General features: G+C 38.3%; 1 protein-coding gene across 1 annotated transcript in view; it reads left to right on the forward strand.

Annotated features, from left to right (window-relative positions):
- The window catches only part of LOC150083030 (DNA-dependent protein kinase catalytic subunit-like), a 205,091-nt gene that overhangs the window by 28,952 nt on the left and 153,296 nt on the right, over positions 1 to 22,843 (forward strand). Inside the window, exon 3 of the mRNA XM_090378363.1 lies at positions 2,008 to 2,195. Within this exon, the coding sequence (XP_090234489.1) occupies positions 2,094 to 2,195 (102 nt within the window). The 5' untranslated portion in view covers positions 2,008 to 2,093. The remainder of the gene's footprint in view (positions 1 to 2,007; positions 2,196 to 22,843) is intronic.

A 22,843-nucleotide genomic window follows, 5' to 3' on the forward strand; every position in this document is an offset into this window, starting at 1 on the left:
ATTTTAAAGTTCCAAATTTTACACTAGAAGCATATGGGAAGGAATAAAGTTAGCCAAGCAATTGGAATCTTATTTTTCAAATGCAGATTCTTGAATGAAAGAAGCCCAAAGTTCAAAAGGGAGCTTCAAAAATGATTAGATTCATGCAATGAAATTACTATCTGGTAGTAATAATTCATGATTTATTTAAATAAAAAATAAAAAAGCAATCTTATGCACAAACCGAGAAAGCATCAGCCATATTGCCCATTCATTCCTCCAACCAAGCACATGGTAAGCCTATATGTGGACTATGTTTCTTAAAACATGATATCCAGTGTTTTAGCTACAATATATGGTATATGGATAGTCTGTGTTATCGATATATATATATATATATATATATATATATATATGAAAAAAAAATAATAATAATAGCCAATAATAATAATTTTATTGGTCCAATTTTAATGAAATTTTGAATGTTTGGATAAATCTTTCTAAACTGTATAAAATTTTATGTATGGGATAATAATTGTCAGATTTCTGTTGGTCTGACTTTAATAAAATTTTGGATGACACTGCTGATTTTTCTAGGAGGCCTAAATACAAAACACCAGAGAAATCCATTTACTGGGAGTTGGTTTATTACATGAAGATGGAAAAATAGAATAATAATTGCCATATTTCTATTGTTCTGATTTTAATAAAATTTGGAATGGGTTTACAAATCTTTTTTAAAGGTCCAAATATAAATTTTCATGAAAATAAGTCCATTGGGAGTAGAGATGTTACATGCAGAAAGATATGGTGAAGGCATTAGTGCATCATGCATATATGCTAATGCACTTAAAATGACTGGTAGGCCATGCAAAATGTTCTGGCCAGGGGCATTGTGAGTAGGCTGTCAATAATTGGCAAAAGGTTTGCTAGTAGTGAAAGACTACCTTTTGTACTAGAGAAATGTTAACCTAAAAATGTACTAGAGCACATTTTTTTTAGTTAGCATTTCTGTACAGATGGAGATGTACATCACAGAAACAATAACAATCAGTGACTCTTTCTGGTAAAAAAATAACACAGGCTTATAATGGTGGTGTGATCTGGAGCACATTATAATACATTATTAGTGATGCTTAATGGCTCTGAACTACATGAGCATTCTTGTAATTTATATTCACATGTTAATGTTCTTGTTCATTTCTAAAGGTGATAGCATTTTCAAGAAAGCAATATGCTATGGTTTAGGAAATTAATGTGTGGACTAATGTGAGAATATTGTCTTTTGTCTTCCTTCCTTGTCCAGCTAACTCTTTCTCGAGTTGGCTAGAGAAGGAAGGGTGAACATGTGCATGCTATCAGAGGTAGTCTTCTGCAATATTACAATCTTTGACCATATTTCAGTGATTTTATCATCCATGAAATACATAGCATTTTGGTCAGTGGCTTTTATCTATAGAAATGTTTGCCCATAGCCAGCTTATTCCTTTAATGAAGACAAAAAAAGTTTCATGCTCCATCCTTCCAGAACAAGTGCAAATAAACAGATCTGATATAAAATTTAGCTGTGAGTACATATACTTTTATAAATTAAAATTCTTCAGTCTAATCTCAAATATTGAAATAAAATATGCTTCATAGTGGTGTGGTGAGATGATCTGTCTATATTTCATTAAAAAAGTGCTTCATCAAAACATTATGCACCCATGGGAGGACACCCCATTTCCTAGGAATCTCGACAGATGTGTGTATTGCAAAAGATCATGTCTAGCATATACAGCATTCAGGAATATAAAGAATTCAGCAGTATAAAGAATTTGCAGCATTGCTCAACTAATTCTTTATTGATGTGAATTGCAGCATGTATTGGTGAGTTGTAGTCTCATGTGTAACTGTAAAAAATAGTTAAGACCTTTAAAAATTCTGTATGCACCATTATAAAATTTGCATTTTCATCTTACTTTTGAATATATTTGAATTAGATTATGTTATATCAAATTAGTACAATATAATGCACTGTTATTTCAGGAAAATTACACGAGAACAACTATTTAACTAAACAGCCTGGGATTTTAACTCGCCATCATTTTCTCTATGCAAAAGCTCTTCAGCTCATGGCTGAAACAATATCATCAAGTGGGGATTTGATATTACAGTATATTGATAGTACAAAAAAAAGTAATTTACTAAAAGAGATAGACTGCCAGACTAATGAGGTTTGTTATTTTTTGTTTTTATTTCTTTTGCAGTTTTCACATGACAAGTTAACTTTGGCATAATAATAGTGAAATTTATATAATCTAAAACTTTTTACATTTTTTTGCAAATGAATTCTGTTTATTTATTTTATTATTTTTTAGTTAGAATTTTAGTAAACCACCAAACATCTCTTATATTGCATCATTGGTGGATTGTCACTTTAGCATTAGCATTAGCATTAGTAGAGGCATTTGATGCAAGAAAGCAAGCTTATGCAGCATTAGCCAAAAAAAAAAAAAAAAAACCCACTTCCACTTCACCCCTCTGTTCGTTCAAAATACCTGTCCAGCTGAGCCTTAAACTTATTTAGGCTATCAACCTCCACCACAAGGGATGGCAGTCTGTTCCACCAACCAACCACCCGCTGGCTAAAGGCAAATTTCCGCACGTCTATTCTACATCTGTCTTTCCTCAATTTGAATTTATGCCCTCTCAGGTGATTTTTCTGAGCTAGAGGAAGAATCCCATCACACTTGATAGAAAAGACACTGTGCTAAAGTTAACTGTGATTATTCATACAAAGCTTTTAACTTTACGCATTTATTTAAAAATTTGCCACTTCATTAGTTTAATTTAATGAAGTTGCTGTTATGTGTAAGATGAATGATGTGATTGCTAATTAGTAGTATTAATGATATAAAGGTGGTTTTCCTGCAGCCTAGAAGTATTAGCCTATATTCAGCTTTTTTATAAAATCTTTGTTATAGAGCTATTTCTCCTATTGTAGCTACAGTTAACTATCTTAAAATAATGGAGAAATCACTAAGCTGGCATTGAGTGCATTGCATTTTGTAATGCGAATTTTATAATGTTTTCTTTTTTCTCTCTAACAAACATGCTTAATCTGTATGGAATTTACCCTGCTTATTTTGAAAATTACATTCACTTTAAGTGTATTATGTATAGTTTCTGAGAAATCTCAGAAAATTATTTTCAGTTCAAGCATGCAGAATTTGCATATAATAGATACTTTAATTTTTTAATTAAAGTATCTTTTTTTTAAAAAAATATTTTTAGTAGATACTTTAAACAATTTCTGCTTGATTTAAAGTACAGTAAGACCCCCGTATCTGTGGGGGATACGTTCCGAGACCTACTGTGGATGGCTGAAAACGCGGATATAAGCGAACACCTGCTGACTCCATATATAACATAATTTTCTTGTACATACATACATATAATAAAGTTTAATTGATAAATTAAACTTACACAATAAGACATTACCAACATTAAATACAGTAAAAAAAAAGTACAGCAGTCTCTTGATTTACCGGGATTGGATTAACCGGGACACTTCAAAATTCCAAATAAAAAAAATCAACCAGAAATCATAAAATTCTAGTAATAACTAGAATAGGTATAAACGAAACAGATATTTTGCAAGTCATATAAGTGACAAGAACCGGCATTATAAGTCATCATTTGGAAGACTAGTGTACCTATAGTTTGATTTAGTGCGTCATCACGTCGATTGTTGTGTTCCATCGCACTGCAAAAGGACAAATTTTGTTTCGTTATTTATGTCAGGGATGTTGGATTTTTAAAATTTTTTTTTATTTATTTATTTTTTTTTTCATAGTAACTATTTTTTTTTTTTTTTTTTTTGTTTGTTTAGAAATTGTAAAAATCATGTGCAAACCCAAGGATTGCAATTTCAAATTAAACAAAAACTTGAAATTATTTAACAGTTTGAAAATGGTGCATATGTTAAATCTCAAAAGAACCATTATAATGTTGGTGACCAAACCATACGCGACGTTGTAAAAAATAAAGGGAAGCTTCACATTGGACATGTGAGTAGTACGTGTTAATCCGTGGTTAACTGTGGGTAACTGAATCAGCGGATATGGGGTCACAACTGTATAGTCAAATACTTAAAAGTTCATAGGCCATGGCACTGAAAAACACTTCCTTTTTACTCTTGCTTTATTGAGTCCAGGAAATTTTAACTTGAAGTTAATTCATATCCCTCGCCATATTTATTCTGATTTTTCTCTAATTTTTTCATCAAGTCTAACCTAATATTAAATTATGGGAGATAAATTTTCTGTAGATCTACTAATAACCAGTACTGGACTCTGTTTTTTTCTGCTATTAAAATTTGTGTTCAAGTACAATGTTCACAACATAGTAAGATTGTTTGGCTCATTTTTCTCATTTGCACAGTAAGCAGCAATATTTTATATAGCTGAAATGCATGTATAGCAATAAGCTGATCACTTTGAGTTATCACACATATTTCAAATGTATTTTGTATAGTTGTTTGACTACCTTTGAAGATATATATATTTCACTATATTTTATTATATAATTAGATAGTATGAATCAGAGCTGTACTACTCAATATTAGTAAAAAAATAAGAGGAGTATACCTCAATATAGTGCGTAGAACACTTCCGTATGATACCCTCCAGAAATTAAAACGGAAAAAACGAAAAAATCGACAACTTACCGGTACATTAGAGTAAAATTTAAATAAACAATTTAACACAATTCAAATCAATTTAAAACAATTAAAAATCAAATTAATGCAATTAAAAGAATCCAACGAAAATATTCAAAACGATTTTCCTTCCTAGACCACAAAGCCCCAAAGCTGTTTTTATTATATAATAAAAACAGCTTTGGGGCTTATTATGAACAAATCAAACTACTTGACGTGAGCACCTGTATATGGTGAGAGGACCTCTCACTGATGCTGCAGGACCTCCGAATTGTCATCACAGCCTTGGTTCCAGGTTAATTCCATAGGAATCTGGCATGTTTGCTGTGTGCTGAAACCCATGGAAACTTGGAAAGTGGAATCCTGGTGGTTGAGGGGGGCCAAGCTTCAACACACCAGTTTGGCTCCTTCTTCAACAAGACAGGTAGTCTTGGTATGCTTGCCCAAGATCAATCCGTTTTAGGGTTTGCCTGCCAGGGTCAACCATGGCAATCATGGTCCGAGGGATAGGATTCAGGCTGGTAACAGTGCGAGTATGGTGCCCAGATAGCCCTGGCATCCCACTCCACAGCACATTTATTGCTTGCTGGGTGGTGGGCATCTCATTTGAGCTCTGTGGTGGGTGGAGATCCCTGGCCTGAAACAGAATCAAAAATGCTATGAATCCCAGTAATCTAAATTCCTCTGCTGGAATTTAGATTACTGAGATCCCAATGGTCACACACGTCCCTTCCAGGAAATTATATGAAAGACATTGAAAATATTACCTCAGCAAAAAGACCCACAACTGAAGATACATCAGGTCCAACACCTTGATGCCTGATTGTACACTCACCAGTGAAAAGCCTATAAGAAAAATGCCACCCTTCTTTATCCATAAGGACCTCCTAAGGAGTTAGTGTGCTCACCAAAATTGGTAAACCAACTTCTTTCTGATGACATCCCTGTTGAGACAAGCACTTAGAACAGCTCCTCTGAGCCACATCTATTGAGGAATTTTGATCTTAGTAACACCCCAAAAGACACTGATCTCATCCTGAGGTACCTGTATAATGCCTATAATATACCTCTAAATGGGATATGTTTGAAGTGTCTGAGGAGGAAATCTGTGCCAAATTAAAGAGCCAGGGAATGACAACTGTAAAACAAATATTCATACATAGGGATGGGAATCTAGTACTCAATAGAAACCTCATCTTATCCTTTCATTTACCATCGTCTCCTTATATGATCAAAGCTAGCTATTTCAAGTGCACAGTGCATCTATATGTACCAAACCTTTAAGGTGCTTTTATTTTTCAGAAATATAGACACTTGCAAATGATCTGTTTTTGTGTCCTTGCATGTGCTTGATGTGGTGAAAAGGATCACAAAATAGCATCATTGTTCAGCTACAAACCCACCTGCATTAACTGCCAAGGAGAGCACCCTGTATACTCATGAGCATGTGAGAGGCGGAAGGGAGAAAAAGAAATACAGGGACTTAAGGCACATCTGAACATATCATACCAGATTTCATCCATTATGAAGTGATTAAATGTGTCAGAAAAATCCATGGACCACCTGCTCTATTTGTATAATAAAATCTTTCTAAAGGAGACATTTCCAGATTGCTGGCACAAGGCAGCAATCACCCTTCCTTTCCTAGCAAATTATCATCCTATTTCTCTGATGAGTTCTCTGTGCAAAATCCTGAAGAGAATGCCTGTCTTATAGATTATTTGGAGGCAAATGGCTTCCTCTCCAGTGTGCAGTGAAGAAACAGATCCACTTTGGATTATTTAATTAGGTTGGAACATCCATCCAGAATTTTTTTCCTAAAACAAGAACATCTGGTGTCAATCTTCTTTGACATGGAAAAAATGTATATACAACTTGTAGATTTGATAAAGACCTTTATAACATTGACCTTAGAGGAAATCTACCCATTTTTATTAAGAACTTTTTAGCTTACCATTCTTTCCAGGTTCATGTAGGATTCGCCTTCTCTCAGTCCTTTTGTTACGAAGAGGGAGTACCCCATGGATCAGTTTTAAATGTTATGGTTTTTATAATCAAAGTGATTTCCATCACTGAACAACTTCCTTGAACTGTAAACAGAACCCTCTATATCGATTTCTTGATATTTTATCAGTACTGCAACACCCGGTTACCGAGAGATAACCGCAACATGTCATTGATCACCTGAACGCCCGGGTAATAATTAAAAACACACAAATGTACACCAAAGACCATTTTTTACAAGTGTAACTTTCACCCTGAACCTGAATTGAAGCTTGGACAAAATGCTATTTCAGTAGTACCTGAGGCTAGAGTTAGGGCCTTGTATTTGTCAGAAAGTTGACCTTTTGACAGCATATCCATCAACTACATATTAAATGCATGGGAAGTTTAAATACCCTCCATGCAATTATCCTCTAATTCTTAGTTTGGTGACTGATACACTTTACTGTGATGCTATTGCACACTTGTGGGATAAAATTAGATTACAGATCCCAAGTATATGCATCTGCTAGACTCAGTATACTCTCATGGCTGGATCTCATTCACCATGAAGTGACATGTTGCGGTTATCTCTCGGTAACCAGGTGTTGCAGTACTGATAAAATATCAATTCCAGAGCCTGTATGTTGAAACAGATGGAGCATCATTATTGCTTTGTTAGAAACAGTTTATCTACAGTATGCTTTCAAACTGAAATCCCTCCTAGGCCACCCATGAGGACACCTATTTTTAAGTCACACTAGGAAAATCTTAACACGTGTCATACAACCAACCTTCCATTCCATATTTTTATCCAAGGGTTACTAAGATATATAGCTATCATGGTAGATTAATTATTCAGCTGGATTACTTTCTACACTTAAAGTTTTCATAAGGCATCATTATCAAACTATTAGCATAAAGTGTCTTGTAATTTAAAATATGTAATGCATTTTCATGATGATTTTTGAAAACTATTTAGTGTCCTCAACAAGCAAGTTCTATTATTGCTTGTACTGGAACAACTTCTGTAGTAGTAAAAGTAATTATCACAATTTACCTGATTGTATTTGTCTCCAGAAATTTCATCTAATTAACAACTTTCAGGAGACAGATTTCAGAATCTTTAACTGATCTGGAGGGAATACAGGAGTATTTCAGAAGGACTATTTGGATTTGTGATATGGTTTTCTTTGAGAAATCATATCTAAATAGTAGGCTCTCCTAACCTCTTGTGACTTGATTGCAGACTAGTTTATATCTACTATAAGCTTCTGTATCAGAAAATGCATCGGATGAATTATATGCATCCCATGCATATTCTTCTCTGCCACAAGTCTCACCAGTTCATCTGACATACATTTAAGTCTAAGCCTGGAACAGTATTTCTTTGTTGGTATGAAAAGCCTAGTAGCTTCTTTGGATACTTCCCATTTAGAATTTGCCATTGGTAATATCATCAGATAGTCCCACTGTATAGAATTTAAAAAGTGATAGGCACCCTTATGAAAGCAAAAGCCCTTCCCTTTACCCTTGACATTAATTATGCCCTTAAGTAAATCACACTGTGATCATTACCACCCAGAGAGTCTTTTACCTGTGGATTCTTAATGCACGATGAATTGCTGTTTATAATAAGAACAAGAGTATTACTTCCTCTTGTTACTTCTCTAATGTGCTGTGTCGAAAACAGTTATCCAATAAATCCACAAAAGTCTTCTAGCATGTGAATAACCAACCCATAGGTTCCAGTCAATATCTGGGAAGTTAAAATCCTCAATTATAAGACATTCGGATTTACTGGCTATTTCTCTGTGTAGCTGTTTTTTTTTTTTTTTTTTTTTTTTTTTTTATATATTCATCAGTTATTAGACCTGTAAAACACTCCTACTCTCATTTTTGTTTCCCATTGCTTATGTCATACCAAATATGCACTGGCCACCCATGACAACTGGATGCACTGCCTTAGATTTAATATGCATCTAAACAAAGAGCATAATCCCATCCCACCTTGTATATCCTTTTTGTACACATTGTACTCCCCATATTCAAGGTGCCTCTGTAGCCAGGTGGGAAGGAGCAGCAGTGCGTAGCACACGCTTCTTGATTAGACCGGGGTTCGAACCCGTCACCACCAAATACAGAGGATGCGGAAAGGTCAGGGAATGACCACCGCATATCCCGGAGCAATATGGCCTTAGTTGCTAATGCTCCTAAAAACCAAACCATATTCAAATTCTGCTTCCCTTAAGTTTTGAGTGACACCATGTCTCCAAAATCCCATAATGTCTGCATCTGATGATTTAATTATGCCATTAAGTTTATGTATTATGCTATTCTGTTTCATTCATAAAGGTATAAATTAGTTATAATAGATAATAAAATTATGTATTAATGCCAAATATGTGATTTGAACTTTCAATCTACCTATTTACCAGAAATTAAAACACTACAATTCCACTACCATGCATGGTAGGGTGGATCTGAGATTTTATCTTCAGTACCTGTTAGAGGAAGAATATGAACAAGAATGAAAATAAAAGCCAATTTTCTCTATGTAAAGGAATCAATATTTGTAATAGAATTATTCCAAGATAGAACGGAAGTCAATATGATCCCCAGTAATGATATGTGATCTTGTCTAGAAATCTGACTTATCAAAGATGAGCCCAGGGGAATCACTCATCTTTTCAAGAAATAACGCAGGACTGAGTTTTAGAAAAATTAAACTTAACTAAGTTTTCTTCACTCCATTTAAGAATTAGGAGATCAGAATTTAAGGAATTGTCAGTGAGTATTTGAGAAGTTTGAAGTTTTGTGCAGACCCACAAGTTCCAGATATTGACTGGAAGTTCCAGATATTGACCCACAAGTTCCAGATATTGACTGGAACTTGTGGGTTGGTCACTCGCACACTAGTAAGACTTTTGTGGATTTATTGGATGATTGTTTTCTGCAGCAGCATGTTCGAGAGGCAACTAGAGATGATAATACTCTTGATCTGGTTATCAGCAGTGATCATTCGGGTATTAAGAATTTGCAGATAAAGGAATCACTAGGTGGCAATGATCACAGTGTACTGATGTGGGATTTACTTAAAGATATAATTACCATCAGGGGTAAAGGAAAGGGTTTTTGCTTCCGTAAAGGTGAGTACAGTGGTCTCAGACAGTTTTTAAATTCTGTACAGTGGGATCAACTGACGATGTTACCAACAGTAAATTCTAAGTGAGAAGCATTCAAGGAATTAATTGTGGATGCTACTAAAAGTTTCATACCTATTAAGAAATATTGTTCAAGGTTTAGGCCTAAATGGCTATCAAATGAACTAATGAGACTCGTGAAAGAGAATAAAAATGCATGGGAGGCATATAAATTATCAAGTGACTTAGAAGCCTATGGCAGTTATAAGCTAGTCTGTAATCAGGTCACAAAGGAGGTTAGGCAGGCGAAGGCAGATTACGAGAAATCTTTGGCAAAAGATGCTAAGAAAAACAGCAAGGATTTCTTTACCTATATAAACTCTAAAAGGAAGGGGATGAATCTGATTGGTCCACTGTTGATGATCCTGCTCAGTTAGCAAACAAACTGAATGAGTATTTTGCATCTACATTCACACATGAGGAGTTATTAAGGTTTGAAAATTCCAGAAGGTTATCATATTGTAGCAGGGTGCTTAATGATTTTGTAATAACTGAGAGCAAAGTGGAGGATAAATTGTTGAAGTTAAACATAAAAAAGGCACCTGGGGTGAATGGGTTCTATCCAGTTATATTAAAGGAGGCAGCAAAGCAACTAAGCAAACCCTTAACCATAATTATGAGAGCATCCTTGGACTCAGGGGAGTTCCCCACGGAATGGAGATGTCCAAATGTATCCCCAATTCACAAAGGGGGATCGAAGGGTGACGAGTAATTACAGACCAGTTAGTTTAACTTCTGTTCCGGGTAAAATAATGGAGTCACTGGTTAAAGATGCATTGCAGGATCATCTAGACAAGACTGCAGCAATAATTCAGACACAGCATGGGTTTGTTAAGGGGAAAGTCTTGTCTGACAAATTTGAAATTTGATAGGATATTATGATGTGGTTACAAAGGAACTTTTAGGAAAGATGTAGATTTGCTTGAACGTGTACAGAGAAAGGCAACAAGATTGGTAAGGGGAATGAAGGGATCCTCTTACCAAGAGAGGCTTAAATTCTGCAAATTGCAGTGGCTGGAGACTAGGCACATGCGCGGTGATCTGATTGAGGTGTATAAGGCTTTGAATGGGTTGAGCACGCTGAATTCTGATGGGATCCTTCCACTTGTTCAGATTACAAACATAAGGGGGCATAAATTCAAATTAAGAAAAGACAGATGTAAAATAGATGTGCGGAAATTTGCCTTTAGCCAGCGGGTGGTTAATTGCTGGAACAAACTTCCATCTGTCGTTGTGGAAGTTGATAGGTTAAATAAATTTAAGGAGGAACTGGACAGGCATTTGGAGGGAATGGTGTGTTTTTTTTTTTTTTTTTTTTTTTTGGCTGATGCTGCATAAGCTCATACACTTGCTTTCTTGCATCACTTGCCACTACTACTACTACTTAAACTTTTTTGGAGTATATAAGAATGTGCTTTTTCTGTCACAAGTGATATTAGCAAATAAAAGGAAGAGACTATAAAGCACATGTGAATGTTGGTTTGCCCTAGGCCTTACACAACTTGCTTCTTTGCCTTCCAGAATATTAGATAATCCTAACCATACACACAACACTTGATGTGTGTATGGTTAGGATCAACCCTCAAAATACAACACCATAGTGTGTCTTCAACTTGGTGATAGTCTCTCTCTCTCTCTCTCTCTCTCTCTCTCTCTCTCTCTCTCTCTCTCTCTCTCTCTCTCTCTCTCTATGCTTCATGTTATTTGGCATTAAAAGAATACAAAATGAGATCATATAAATGATTTATATGCCTCTTTTCCTGTTTTTTTTTTTTTTTTTTTCATATTCATGTAGTATATGAATATCAAATCGTATATATAGATATGAAATATATGATGGGATATTGTGATCACAGTGTGCTGAAGTGGGATTTACTCAAAGAGGTAACTACCATTAGGGGTAAAGGGAAGGGTTATTGCTTTCGTAAAGGCGACTACGATGGACTGAGACAGTATTTAAATTCTATACAGTGGGACCAACTGATGATGTTACCAACAGCAAATGCAAAATGGGAAGCTTTCAAAAAACTTATCTTGGAAGCTACTAGGCTTTACATACCAACTAAGAAATATTGTTCAAGGTTTAGGCCTAAATGGATGTCAGATGAACTAATGAGGAATATGGCAGAGAAGAAACATGCATGGGATACATACAGATTAACACATGACACAGAAGCCTATGATAGATACAAGTTGATCTGTAACCAAGTTTCAAAGGAGGTTAGGCAGGCGAAGGCAGATTACGAGAAATCTTTGGCAAGGGATGCAAAGAAAAACAGCAAAGAGTTCTTTACTTATGTAAACTCTAGAAGGAAGGGGATGAATCAGATTGGTCCACTTGATATCGATGGGTCAACTGTTGATGATCCTGCTCAGGCAGCTAACAAACTAAATGAATATTTTGCAGCGACTTTCACACATGAGTTATTTAGCGAGGGGAATGCCAGAGGTGTATTCAACTCTAGCAGTAAGCTAGAGAATCTTGTAATAACTGAGAGTAAAGTGGAGGAGAAATTGTTGAAGATAAACACAAGAAAGGAACCCGGGGTGTTTGGGATCTATCCAGTTATATTAAAGGAGGCAGCAGAGGAAGTAAGCAAACCCTTAGCCATAATTATGAGAGCTTTCTTGGACTCAGGGGAGGTACCCACAGACTGGAGATGTGCAAATGTGACCCCAATTCACAAAGGAGGATCAAAGGCTGACACAAGTAATTATAGACCTGTGAGTTTAACTTCTGTTCCAGGAAAATTAACGGAGGCACTAGTTAAAGAAGCACTGCAGGATCATTTAGACAAGACTTCAGTTATAGCTCGGACACAGCATGGTTTTGTTAAGGGGAAGTCTTGCCTGACCAATTTGATGCAGTCACAAAGGAACTGGATGGAGGGAATAACTTTGATATTATATACTTGGATCTTAGAAAGGCTTTTGATACTGTTGCACATGGAAGACTGCTGCACAAATTGGAGCAGTGTGACATTGGAGGCAAATTGCTGTTGTGGATAAAGGGGTGGCTGAGGGGGAGAAGACAGAGAGTGGTAATCAATGGACATTGCTCGTCGTGGACTAATGTTATTAGTGGAGTCCCTCAGGGCTCAGTGTTGGGTCCATTATTGTTTTCTGTATTTATAAATGATATTGATGATGGTATATCAAGCTTAATGTCGAAGTTTGCAGACGATACAAAGGTAGGCAGGGTTGTCAAGGACACTACTGACACTATGCTGCTGCAACAGGATCTGGAAAGGTTGAGCAGATGGGCTGAGAGGTGGCAAATGAAGTTTAACATTGACAAATGTAAAGTACTACACATGGGAAACAGCAACCCCAGAGCAACGTATCAACTCTGTGGTACTACACTGACAGTGGTAGAGAATGAAAGGGACCTGGGGTGGTTGTGCAGGCAGATATGAAGTTCTCTGAGCAGTGCAGACGGGCTGCAAGAGTAGCTCATGGTGTATTGTCAATGATATATAGGAATTTTTCTAGCAGGGATAAGGAGGTGATTATCCCCTTGTATAAGGCAATGGTCAGGCCACACCTAGAGTACTGTATACAGGTCTGGAGGCCTCATTTCAAGAAGGATGTAGAGCTGCTGGAACGAGTACAGAGAAGGGCAACAAGATTAGTGAATGGAACAAAGGGGTGCTCTTACGAAGAAAGGCTTAAGTTTTGCAAATTACAGTGTCTGGAGACTAGGCACCAGCGAGGTGATCTGATGGAGGTGTATAAAGTCTTGAATGGTTTGAGCATACTCAATGCTGATGGGATTCTTCCTCTCGCTCAGAATAATCACCTGAGAGGACATAAATTCAAATTGAGGAAAGACAGATGTAGGATAGACGTGGGGAAATTTGCCTTTAGCCAGCGGGTGGTTGGTTGCTGGAATAGACATCCATCCCTTGTCGTGGAAATTGATAGCCTAAATAAGTTTAAGGCTCAGCTGGACAGGTATTTCGAACGAACAGAGGGGTGAAGTGGAAGTGGTTTTTTTTTTGGCTGATGCTGCATAAGCTTGCTTTCTTGCATCAAATGCCTCTACTAATGCTAATGCTAATATCCCAAGTAGCCTGTGTTCAGATCTCCAGCATTATTTTCTGACAACACTAAAGCTTACCAGGCTAAGAATAGAAAACTTGCTTCTTCCCACATGAACATCACTTTTTTGAGACAGTGGAAAAACTCATGATACATTAATCAATCAGAATCTTTATATATATATATAAAGTGAAAACCCCAAATACAAAAGATATAATCTGTAGTACTTATTACCATGAACGGGTTGAAGTTTGAAAAGATGAAAGCATACTTATTGACATTAGACTTGAATTTCTGTATGTTTTAATTTTCAGGAAAAAATTGTAGAGAGGTTTTTGCAGAAAACATAAGTCGAAGGGATAAATGAGAAGAAGAAATGTTCATTCTATGAAGTTTGACAGTAAAAGGATGTTGACTGATTGCAGAACATCTTCACATTGGTTTGGAAGAGAGAACAGTGCCCTTGAAAGTACCTATAGAAGAGGCATGTAGCAGAAAAAAACATCTATGACACAAAGAGTGGAAAGACTCTGTAGGAGATGGGTCATTGATTAACCTAACTGCCCTCTTTTGTGAATTTTGCAAATATGTTTTGTGCTGCATTGATTGTGGGTTTCAGAAATGTTCGAAATGCATTTGTTAGATGGGATATAGATTTCTGTGAATGAAATCCAATAAAAAGACTCCACCCAATATACCTAATTGCCATAAATATCTTCCCAAAGGGTAAAATGCGTAATTAATGGAAATATGAGAAATCATGACAACCAAACATACATTTTATTGAATTTATGTGTACAAACTGAAATGACAAGTTAACATAATAGTATTATGTACTATAAATTAGCAAAATAAGTCCTCAATAGTTCCTCCTTGAGCTGTAATTACAGCCTTGCAATGATCTGGCATAGAGTTAATCAACTTCTGGATATATGGTTGCCCAATTTCATGGTACCACCCTTACACTGCTCTCCTGCAGCTGAATCTTACTTGGCTTCTTCTGAGTAATTTTAGACGACATTATGTACCAGCAATTTTCAATAGGATTCAAATGTGGACTGTTGCTGGTCCATTACAGCGTTGGACTGGCAACAGTCCTCATTTGTAATGCCAGCATTTCTGAGGTATGACTGCACCTTAAGGAGAAAAATGAGGGAAAACATTGGTGCAAGTATGTTTTAAGCCTTGTGGGACAAGAAGACACACTCATCATTAAATCTAAATAGCATAAAACTTACCAATTTTGCTGTGTGGCAAGGGTGTTGAGTCCTGTTGAAAAATGCAGTTTTTGACATCTGTGTGGTGATCCCTAATAACAAGTTTCAGGTACTCCTCCTAAATAGCAGTGTAGGTTTCTTCATTCACTGTTCCATTAATAAACTTATTTCACCTCACCCCTTTGCTTGTTATGCATCCCTAAACCCTGTGACCGGCAGGGAACTTCGCAGTCTGTGTTATGCAGTCAAGATGGCATGCCTCCAATTTTTGTCTTCTGACCTATCGCTTCCCATCTGAGCCATGCAGGTTGAATTTTGATTCATCAGAAAAGATGATGGTGTCCCCATTGCTCTTTTGTCCATGGAACATGTATTTTAGCCCATACAAGTCTCTTCGTCCTCATTTGTTGGGTCAACAAACACTTCTTGTGCCAATAGGCATGCAGACCACATTCCGAAAACCATCTTTGGATAGTTCGTGCACTTTTTTCAACACCAGAGGACATCTCAACGTCCAGTTTTAGATCAAGAGCACTAGCATGGCGATTACAAAGGCATAGCCATTTCAAATATCGCTCTTTGGTAAGGCATAGTCACTCTCTTACAGCCTGATCCAGGTCTTCTCTTCACATCACCGGTTTCATGCTTTAATTTCAGCACTCGGGATACTTTTGACTGGTGGCAGCCTATTTTATCAGCAATAGCACGTGTAGAAAGCCAAACAGCTACACTTTTTTTTCTTTGTGTCAACTGAACATATGGAGCCATGCTTACACCTCTGCAAAACAGGATGCTAATTAGCATGTATACCCTTCCAATGCCATATTTATAGAAACGGCTGATGCAGTACCTTGAAATTACTGGCTGATGCAATACCTTTGCTGCTTTGCAACAAACAAAATGACTGTAATCAAACAATATTTTATACATTTCACTATAAATGTTACTTATTTAAGGTGATGCATTTTTTTGTCCACCACTGTAGAAGCCTGAGAGATGCTATGGAGATAACACACACGATGTTGGAACAATGTATCTAATCAGATTGATTGGATACTAGGATGTGGCCAGAAAGGAACTGAATGCATTAGCATTAGCATTAGTAGCATTAGTAGAGGCATTTGATGCAAGAAAGCAAGCTTATGCAGCATCAGCCAAAAAAAAAAACCCCACTTCCACTTCACCCCTCTGTTCATTCAAAATACCTGTTCAGCTGAGCCTTAAACTTATTTAGGCTATCAACCTCCACTACAAGTCTGTTCCACCAACCAACCACCCGCTGGCTAAAGGCAAATTTCCGCACGTCTATCCTACATCTGTCTTTCCTCAATTTGAATTTATGCCCTCTCAGGTGATTATTCTGAGCTAGAGGAAGAATCCCATCAGCATTGAGTATGCTCAAACCATTCAAGGCTTTATACACCTCTATCAGATCGCCTCGCTGGTGCCTAGTCTCCAGACACTGTAATTTGCAAAACTTAAGCCTTTCTTCGTAAGAGCACCCCTTTGTTCCATTCACTAATCTTGTTGCCCTTCTCTGTACTCGTTCCAGCAGCTCTACATCCTTCTTGAAATGAGGCCTCCAGACCTGTATACAGTACTCTAGGTGTGGCCTGACCATTGCTTATACAAGGGAATAATCACCTCCTTATCCCTGCTGGAAAAATTCCTGTATATCATTGACAATACTCCATGAGCTACTCTTGCAGCCCGTCTGCACTGCTCAGAGAACTTCATATCTGCCTGCACAACTACCCCCAAGTCCCTTTCATTCTCTACCACTGTCAGTGTAGTACCACAGAGTTGATACGTAGCTCTGGGGTTGCTGTTTCCCATGTGTGTAGTACTTTACATTTGTCAATGTTAAACTTCATTTGCCACCTCTCAGCCCATCTGCTCAACCTTTCCAGATCCTGTTGCAGCAGCATAGTGTCAGTAGTGTCCTTGACAACCCTGCCAACCTTTGTATCATCTGCAAACTTGGACATTAAGCTTGATATACCATCATCAATATCATTTATAAATACAGAAAACAATAATGGACCCAACACTGAGCCCTGAGGGACTCAATGCAAAAAATAATTTTGATAATATACAGGGTGTCTCAAAAATATTGGTACAAAAGTTTAGAGGTGGTAGGTAACATCTAAAGGAATGTGATTCGCATAGGAACCCATAACCGGAAACGTCACCATAAGTCGGTACACGGCGCTGTTCATCAATTCGCGAGAGGGAAAATTTCTGGTTTACTCATTCAAGCAGTAGTCGCCGCACGAAGAGCATGCATCGATATACGAAATGTGAGCTGGCAGACATGCACCTAGTGTATGGATTAGCAAAGGGCAATGGACAAGCTGCTCAATGATTTTATAGAGAACGCTTCCCAGACAGACATGTACCAGACCACCGTTTGTTTGCACGTGTGCATCAAAATTTGTGAGATTATGGGTCATTTCGAGGTAACAGGAGTAGTGCGGGCAGACCACATTCCATGCTAACTTCTGCCATGGAAGAAAGTGTGTTGAATTCCATCCAGAATAATCCTACTACCAGCACATGTGCCGTCGCCTCTGCCTTAGAAGTGTCTCATTGCAGTGTACAGCGTGTCTGGCACCATGATTCCTTACACCCCTTTCATCTCCAAAGGGTTCAGTTACTGCTCCCCCAAGATCATCCTGTACGTGTGGCTTTTGTGCAGTGGTTTCTCCAAGAAAGTGTTCAAGACTTGAATTTTTCAGCCTATGTTTTGTTCACGGATGAGGCTTATTCAATCAGCACAATGCTCGTGTGTGGGCTCATGACAACCCACACAGTGTCCGCCCCCCCATGCGGCACAACATCACTTCGCAATAAATGTGTGGGCAGGTATGGTCGGTGACTGCTTAGTCGGCCCATACCTGTTACCATCCCGCATGAACTCCGCTAAATATCGGATCTTTCTTGAACAAGTTCTACCAGGGTTACTTGACGATGTTCCAGCAAATGTGAGACGCAACATTTGGCTTCAACATGACGGGGCGCCTGCCCATTATGGAAAGTGTGTTCGTGACCATTTGAACAGGCATTTTGGGCGTAGATGGATTGGCCGTGGTGGACCCGTTGCCTGGTCCCCCATGCTCACCTGATTTATCGAGCCTTAATTTCTTTCTGTGGGGGCACTCAAATCTATCGTGTATGAATCGCCTATGGAGATGGAAATGGATCTCGTGGCGAGACTCGTCTGTGCTACTGTCAAAGAAACTCCAGGTGTGTTCGACTGTGTCTGCCAATCCATGCGTCGGTGTCACGTATGCATCACGTCTCATGGTGGAACCTTCGCGCATCTGTTGTAACATCATGAAATGCATCCATCTCGTACTGCATTGTTAATATTATGTCAAATAAATGTTTGCTACTAATTACTGTCGTGTCATTTCTGCTTCTTGTGCCTCTGCTACTACTTTCCCGTGACGTTTCCGTTGCCTCTGCTACTACTTTCCCGTGACGTTAGATGTTACCTTCCTCCCCTAAACGCTTGTACCAATATTTTTGAGACACCTTGTATACTTGGATTTCAGGTAAGCTTTTGACATGGAAGACTGCTGTACAATTTGGAGCAGTATCACATTAAGGGCAAGTTGCTGCTATGGATAAAGGGATGGTTAAGTGGGAGGAGGCAGAGAGTGGTAATCAATGGACACTCTTTATGGAGTAATGTTATTAGTGGAGTCCCCCTGAGTTTGATGTTGGGTCCATTGTTATTTTTTATATTTATCAATGATATTCATAAATATAGAAAACAATATAAGCAAACAGATGATATGAAGGTTCTCAAGGTTGTTAATGAAAGTATGCTACTGTAACAGGATCTAGAAAAGTTCGGCAGAATGGCTGAGAGGTAGAAACTGAAATTTAACATTGACAAATGCAAAGTACTGTATATGGGTAGCAGTAATGTACTAATTGTGCAGTACTACACTCAGGTTAGTGGAGAATGAAAAAGATCCGGGAGTAGTCAGATATGAAGTTTTCTGAGCAGTGCAGACAGGCTGCCTGAGCAGCTCATGGGGTCTTGTTAATGATGTACAGGAATTTTTCTAGCAGGGATAAGAAGCTGATTATCCCTTTGTACAAGTGGTCAGGCCACAACTTGAGTACTGCATACAGGTCTGGAGGCCTCACCCTAGGAAAAATGTAGAGGTACTGGAATGAGTACAGAGAAGAGCAACGAGATTGATGAGGGGAACTAAGAGTTGCTCTACCAAGAAAGTGTTAAGTTTGCAAATTGTAGCATCTGGAGACTAGGCACCTGCAAGGTGATCTGATTGAGATGTATAAGGCTTTGAAGGGTTTCAGCAAGTTCAGTTCTGGTGGGAATCTTCCTTTTGCTCGAATTACGCGCTTGATGGGGCATAATTCAAATTGAGGGCAAGCAGTTGCAGAATAGATGTGTGGAAATTTACCTTTAGTCAGCAGGTGGTTGATTGCTGGAAAATGTCCAATGATCATTGTGGTAGTCAATAGCTTAATTAAATTCAAGGAAGAACTGGACAAACGTTTGGAGTAAATGATAGATGAAGTGGGGAGATCCTTTTTTTTTTTTTTTTTTTAATTTTATTTGGCTTAATAAGTTTGCTTTCTTGCATCATATGCTAATGAAGTATCAAGCTCAAGAAGTGTCAGACAACATCACGAAAGAGTAGTTTCAGAGACACTTCAAACAGTAACAAAAGTGCTGGGATTGATGTATAAACTCTGGTGGGAACTTTTTTTAAGTGGAAAATGATACATGTAACTAACCTAATATAAGTCTGAGAGAAATCTTCAACTTAATATTTTTAGCCCAGTCTGGAAACTTTCAGCTTGCATCTCATAATTCTCCTGCACAGATTGCATTTTCTAATCAAGAACAGTTGGCTGACAGTGCAACAGTGCCTCCGAATAATCCTGGCCTATACAGAGTTTAGACAAATAATAAGAATTAAAACCACGTGCTCGGTGGCAAGATATATGGAATTATTATTATTGTTGCTGCTCTTATATTATTTCTCCCTGATTGGTGGTTCCACCTCGTGACTGGTATTGCTACCAAGTACACAGGGTGGTTGTTGTTATGTCTGATGTTACTGTTGGTTGAGGAACTCTCTGACAATCCTACAGGTGTTCAGGATTGCGACTTTTTGGAGTTCCTTGTAGGTGTTCACTGGGAGACCTATTGCTGCTAGGCTATTATGTAGGTTTTTTGGCACCATACCTGTGCTTGACACGATGATCGGGGATGGTCATTACTTGTTGCATATACCACATCTCTTTGATCTCCTGTCTTAGGTTCTTTTACTTCCTGATTTTTTCCCCCATGGGTTTTCTGCAGGTTGCCAGCGTTAGGTACCGCTATGTCAATCAGAGGGGTAGCCTTTTCCTTCTTGTCCACAAGGGTTATGTCTGGTCTGTTGTGTGGATTGTCCTATCCGTTATTATGGCGCGGTCCCAGTACAGCTTGTGGGTTGGGGTCTCTAGTACTGCCTAGGGTTCGTACTTGTAGTACGGTACACTTTCTTTGATCAACTGGTATTTCCTTGCTAGCTTCTGATGTATTATCCTGGCTACCTGGTTGTGTCTATGAGTGTGCTCAGTCTGGGTGATCACCTTGCATCCTGCAATGATGTGTTGGATTGTTTCTGAGGCCAGGTGGCATCGTCGACATGTGTAGTCTAACACTCTGGGCTCTTGGCGATGTATTTTCTATAGTTCCTGGTGTTGATTACCTGGTCTTGGATGGCAAGCATGAATCCTTCAGTCTTGGGAAGAGCGTCCCGGTTGTGAGCCATGCATTGGAAGCAATTTTATCTATGTGACCCTGATGGAGATCATTGTAGTATCTGCCATGGAGTGCCTTCTCTGTCCATCTTTCTAGCTTCGTTTGTACCTCCTCATTGGAGAGGGACTCCTTGCTTAGGTTGCATGGGGTATACTGCTTGTCTGTCTTCCTTATGGCCTGGTGGAGTGCTGCTATGTGTTTCTGGAAGTAATCCTTCAGGTTAACTATCACTGTCTTCTGTTGCTCAATGAGGTCTATCAGGCCCCTTCTTTCCGGGCAATTGTCAGTCTCTCCATGGCAGCTCTCGGGTGGTGTTGGTGGTTCTTGGTCATCATTGTCCTTGTCTTTCTCGTGATATCCTCCAGCTCGGTGTTAGTACATTATTATTATTATTATTATTATCATCATCATCCGTATGGTGCAAGGAAGCCTGAGACTTATGCTGTACCAGACAAAAAAAAATTTCCCGAGTTACTCTGAGAGAGAGAGAGAGAGAGAGAGAGAGAGAGAGAGAGAGAGAGAGAGAGAGGGAGGGAGGGAGGGAGGGAGGGGAATCACCAAGAAAGAGAATGATGATGATCCAGCTCCAGGATCCTGGGTTTGCCAAGTCTATACTCACCAGATATGAGCCCCTGGGGTTTAATAGACAGGATGCAAAAAATTTGGTCATATTAAACCTGTAATCAAAATTATGGCAGTCTAAATTGCATATACAGTGGATCCGGTTATTTGGGCCACCAGTTAATGGGGACAGCTGTTTATTTGGGGCAAATCTTAAAAACAGAAACCAATCGAGAAAATAGTCAGGGTTTACTTTGCTTATTGCACAGCATGCCATTTAATCAGGACAGGAGACCGCAGCACTGGAGATTACCCTACGATTGTCTCCGATGGTACCACGTGGTTCGGTCGAAATTCTGGAGATCACAACCATAAAACAAAAACATTTAGCAGTCATCAAAGATCTGATTTCCATTTATGCTCATGCAAGTATCTTTTTATAAGAAACAAACCTAACTGTTGTTGTTGTTATTTGGTTTTTAGGAGCATTAGCAACTAAGGCCATATTGCTCCGGGGATATGTGGTGGTCATTCCCTGACCTTTCAGCATCCTCCGTATTTGGTGGCTCACGGGCTCGAAACCCTGGCCTAATCAAGAAGCATGTGCTACGCACTGCTGCTCCTGCCCACCTGGCTATGGAGGTGCCCTCACAAACCTAACTCCTCTCATAAGTATTTCAATCAAGCACTACAATATATATAGGCAAGGTCATAAAACCACAACTGCTCTTGGAGGAGTCACCATTTTTGTTGACTCCAGTATTCCATCCAGGCATATCCAGCTGCAGACACCCCTTGAAGCAATTGTGGTATGCATTGTGACTGAAATTACCATGACCATGGTTTCACTCTGCCTCTCCACCTAACCATACATATACGCTGCAAGACTTCGAGGAATTAATTGACCAATTTCCATATCCATTCTATTTGATGGGAGATCTTAATGGGCATCATATCATTTGGGTTCACTTTAAACAGACAAAAGAGGACAGATGATCGAAAAACTTCTAGATAGCAGGAACTTAACACTCATAAACACAGGTACTCACACTCATGGTCATTTATCAACGGGGACTACCACTGCCATTGTTCTTACCATCTGTTCCCCGGCTCTCTTTTCTGTTCTTGACTGGTCAGTTTTAAATGATCCCTATAACAGTGATCATTACCCAGTCATTTGTCACCTATTAACAAATGATGTTCCGCAATCTATGAGGTAAAAAATGGAATTTCGCAAAGCAAACTGGCACATCCTTTGAAATGGCAGGAAAGAAAGCAAACTTTCTTTCCTGCCATTCACAGTAATACCAATATCTGCTTCTTTAGATGAAAAAACCATAAGACAATCTGATATAAATAG

This window comes from Mastigoproctus giganteus, chromosome 7 (assembly GCF_048544385.1).
Source record: "Mastigoproctus giganteus isolate SK-2022 chromosome 7, ASM4854438v1, whole genome shotgun sequence".
In the NCBI taxonomy this organism is placed as follows: domain Eukaryota; kingdom Metazoa; phylum Arthropoda; class Arachnida; order Uropygi; family Thelyphonidae; genus Mastigoproctus; species Mastigoproctus giganteus.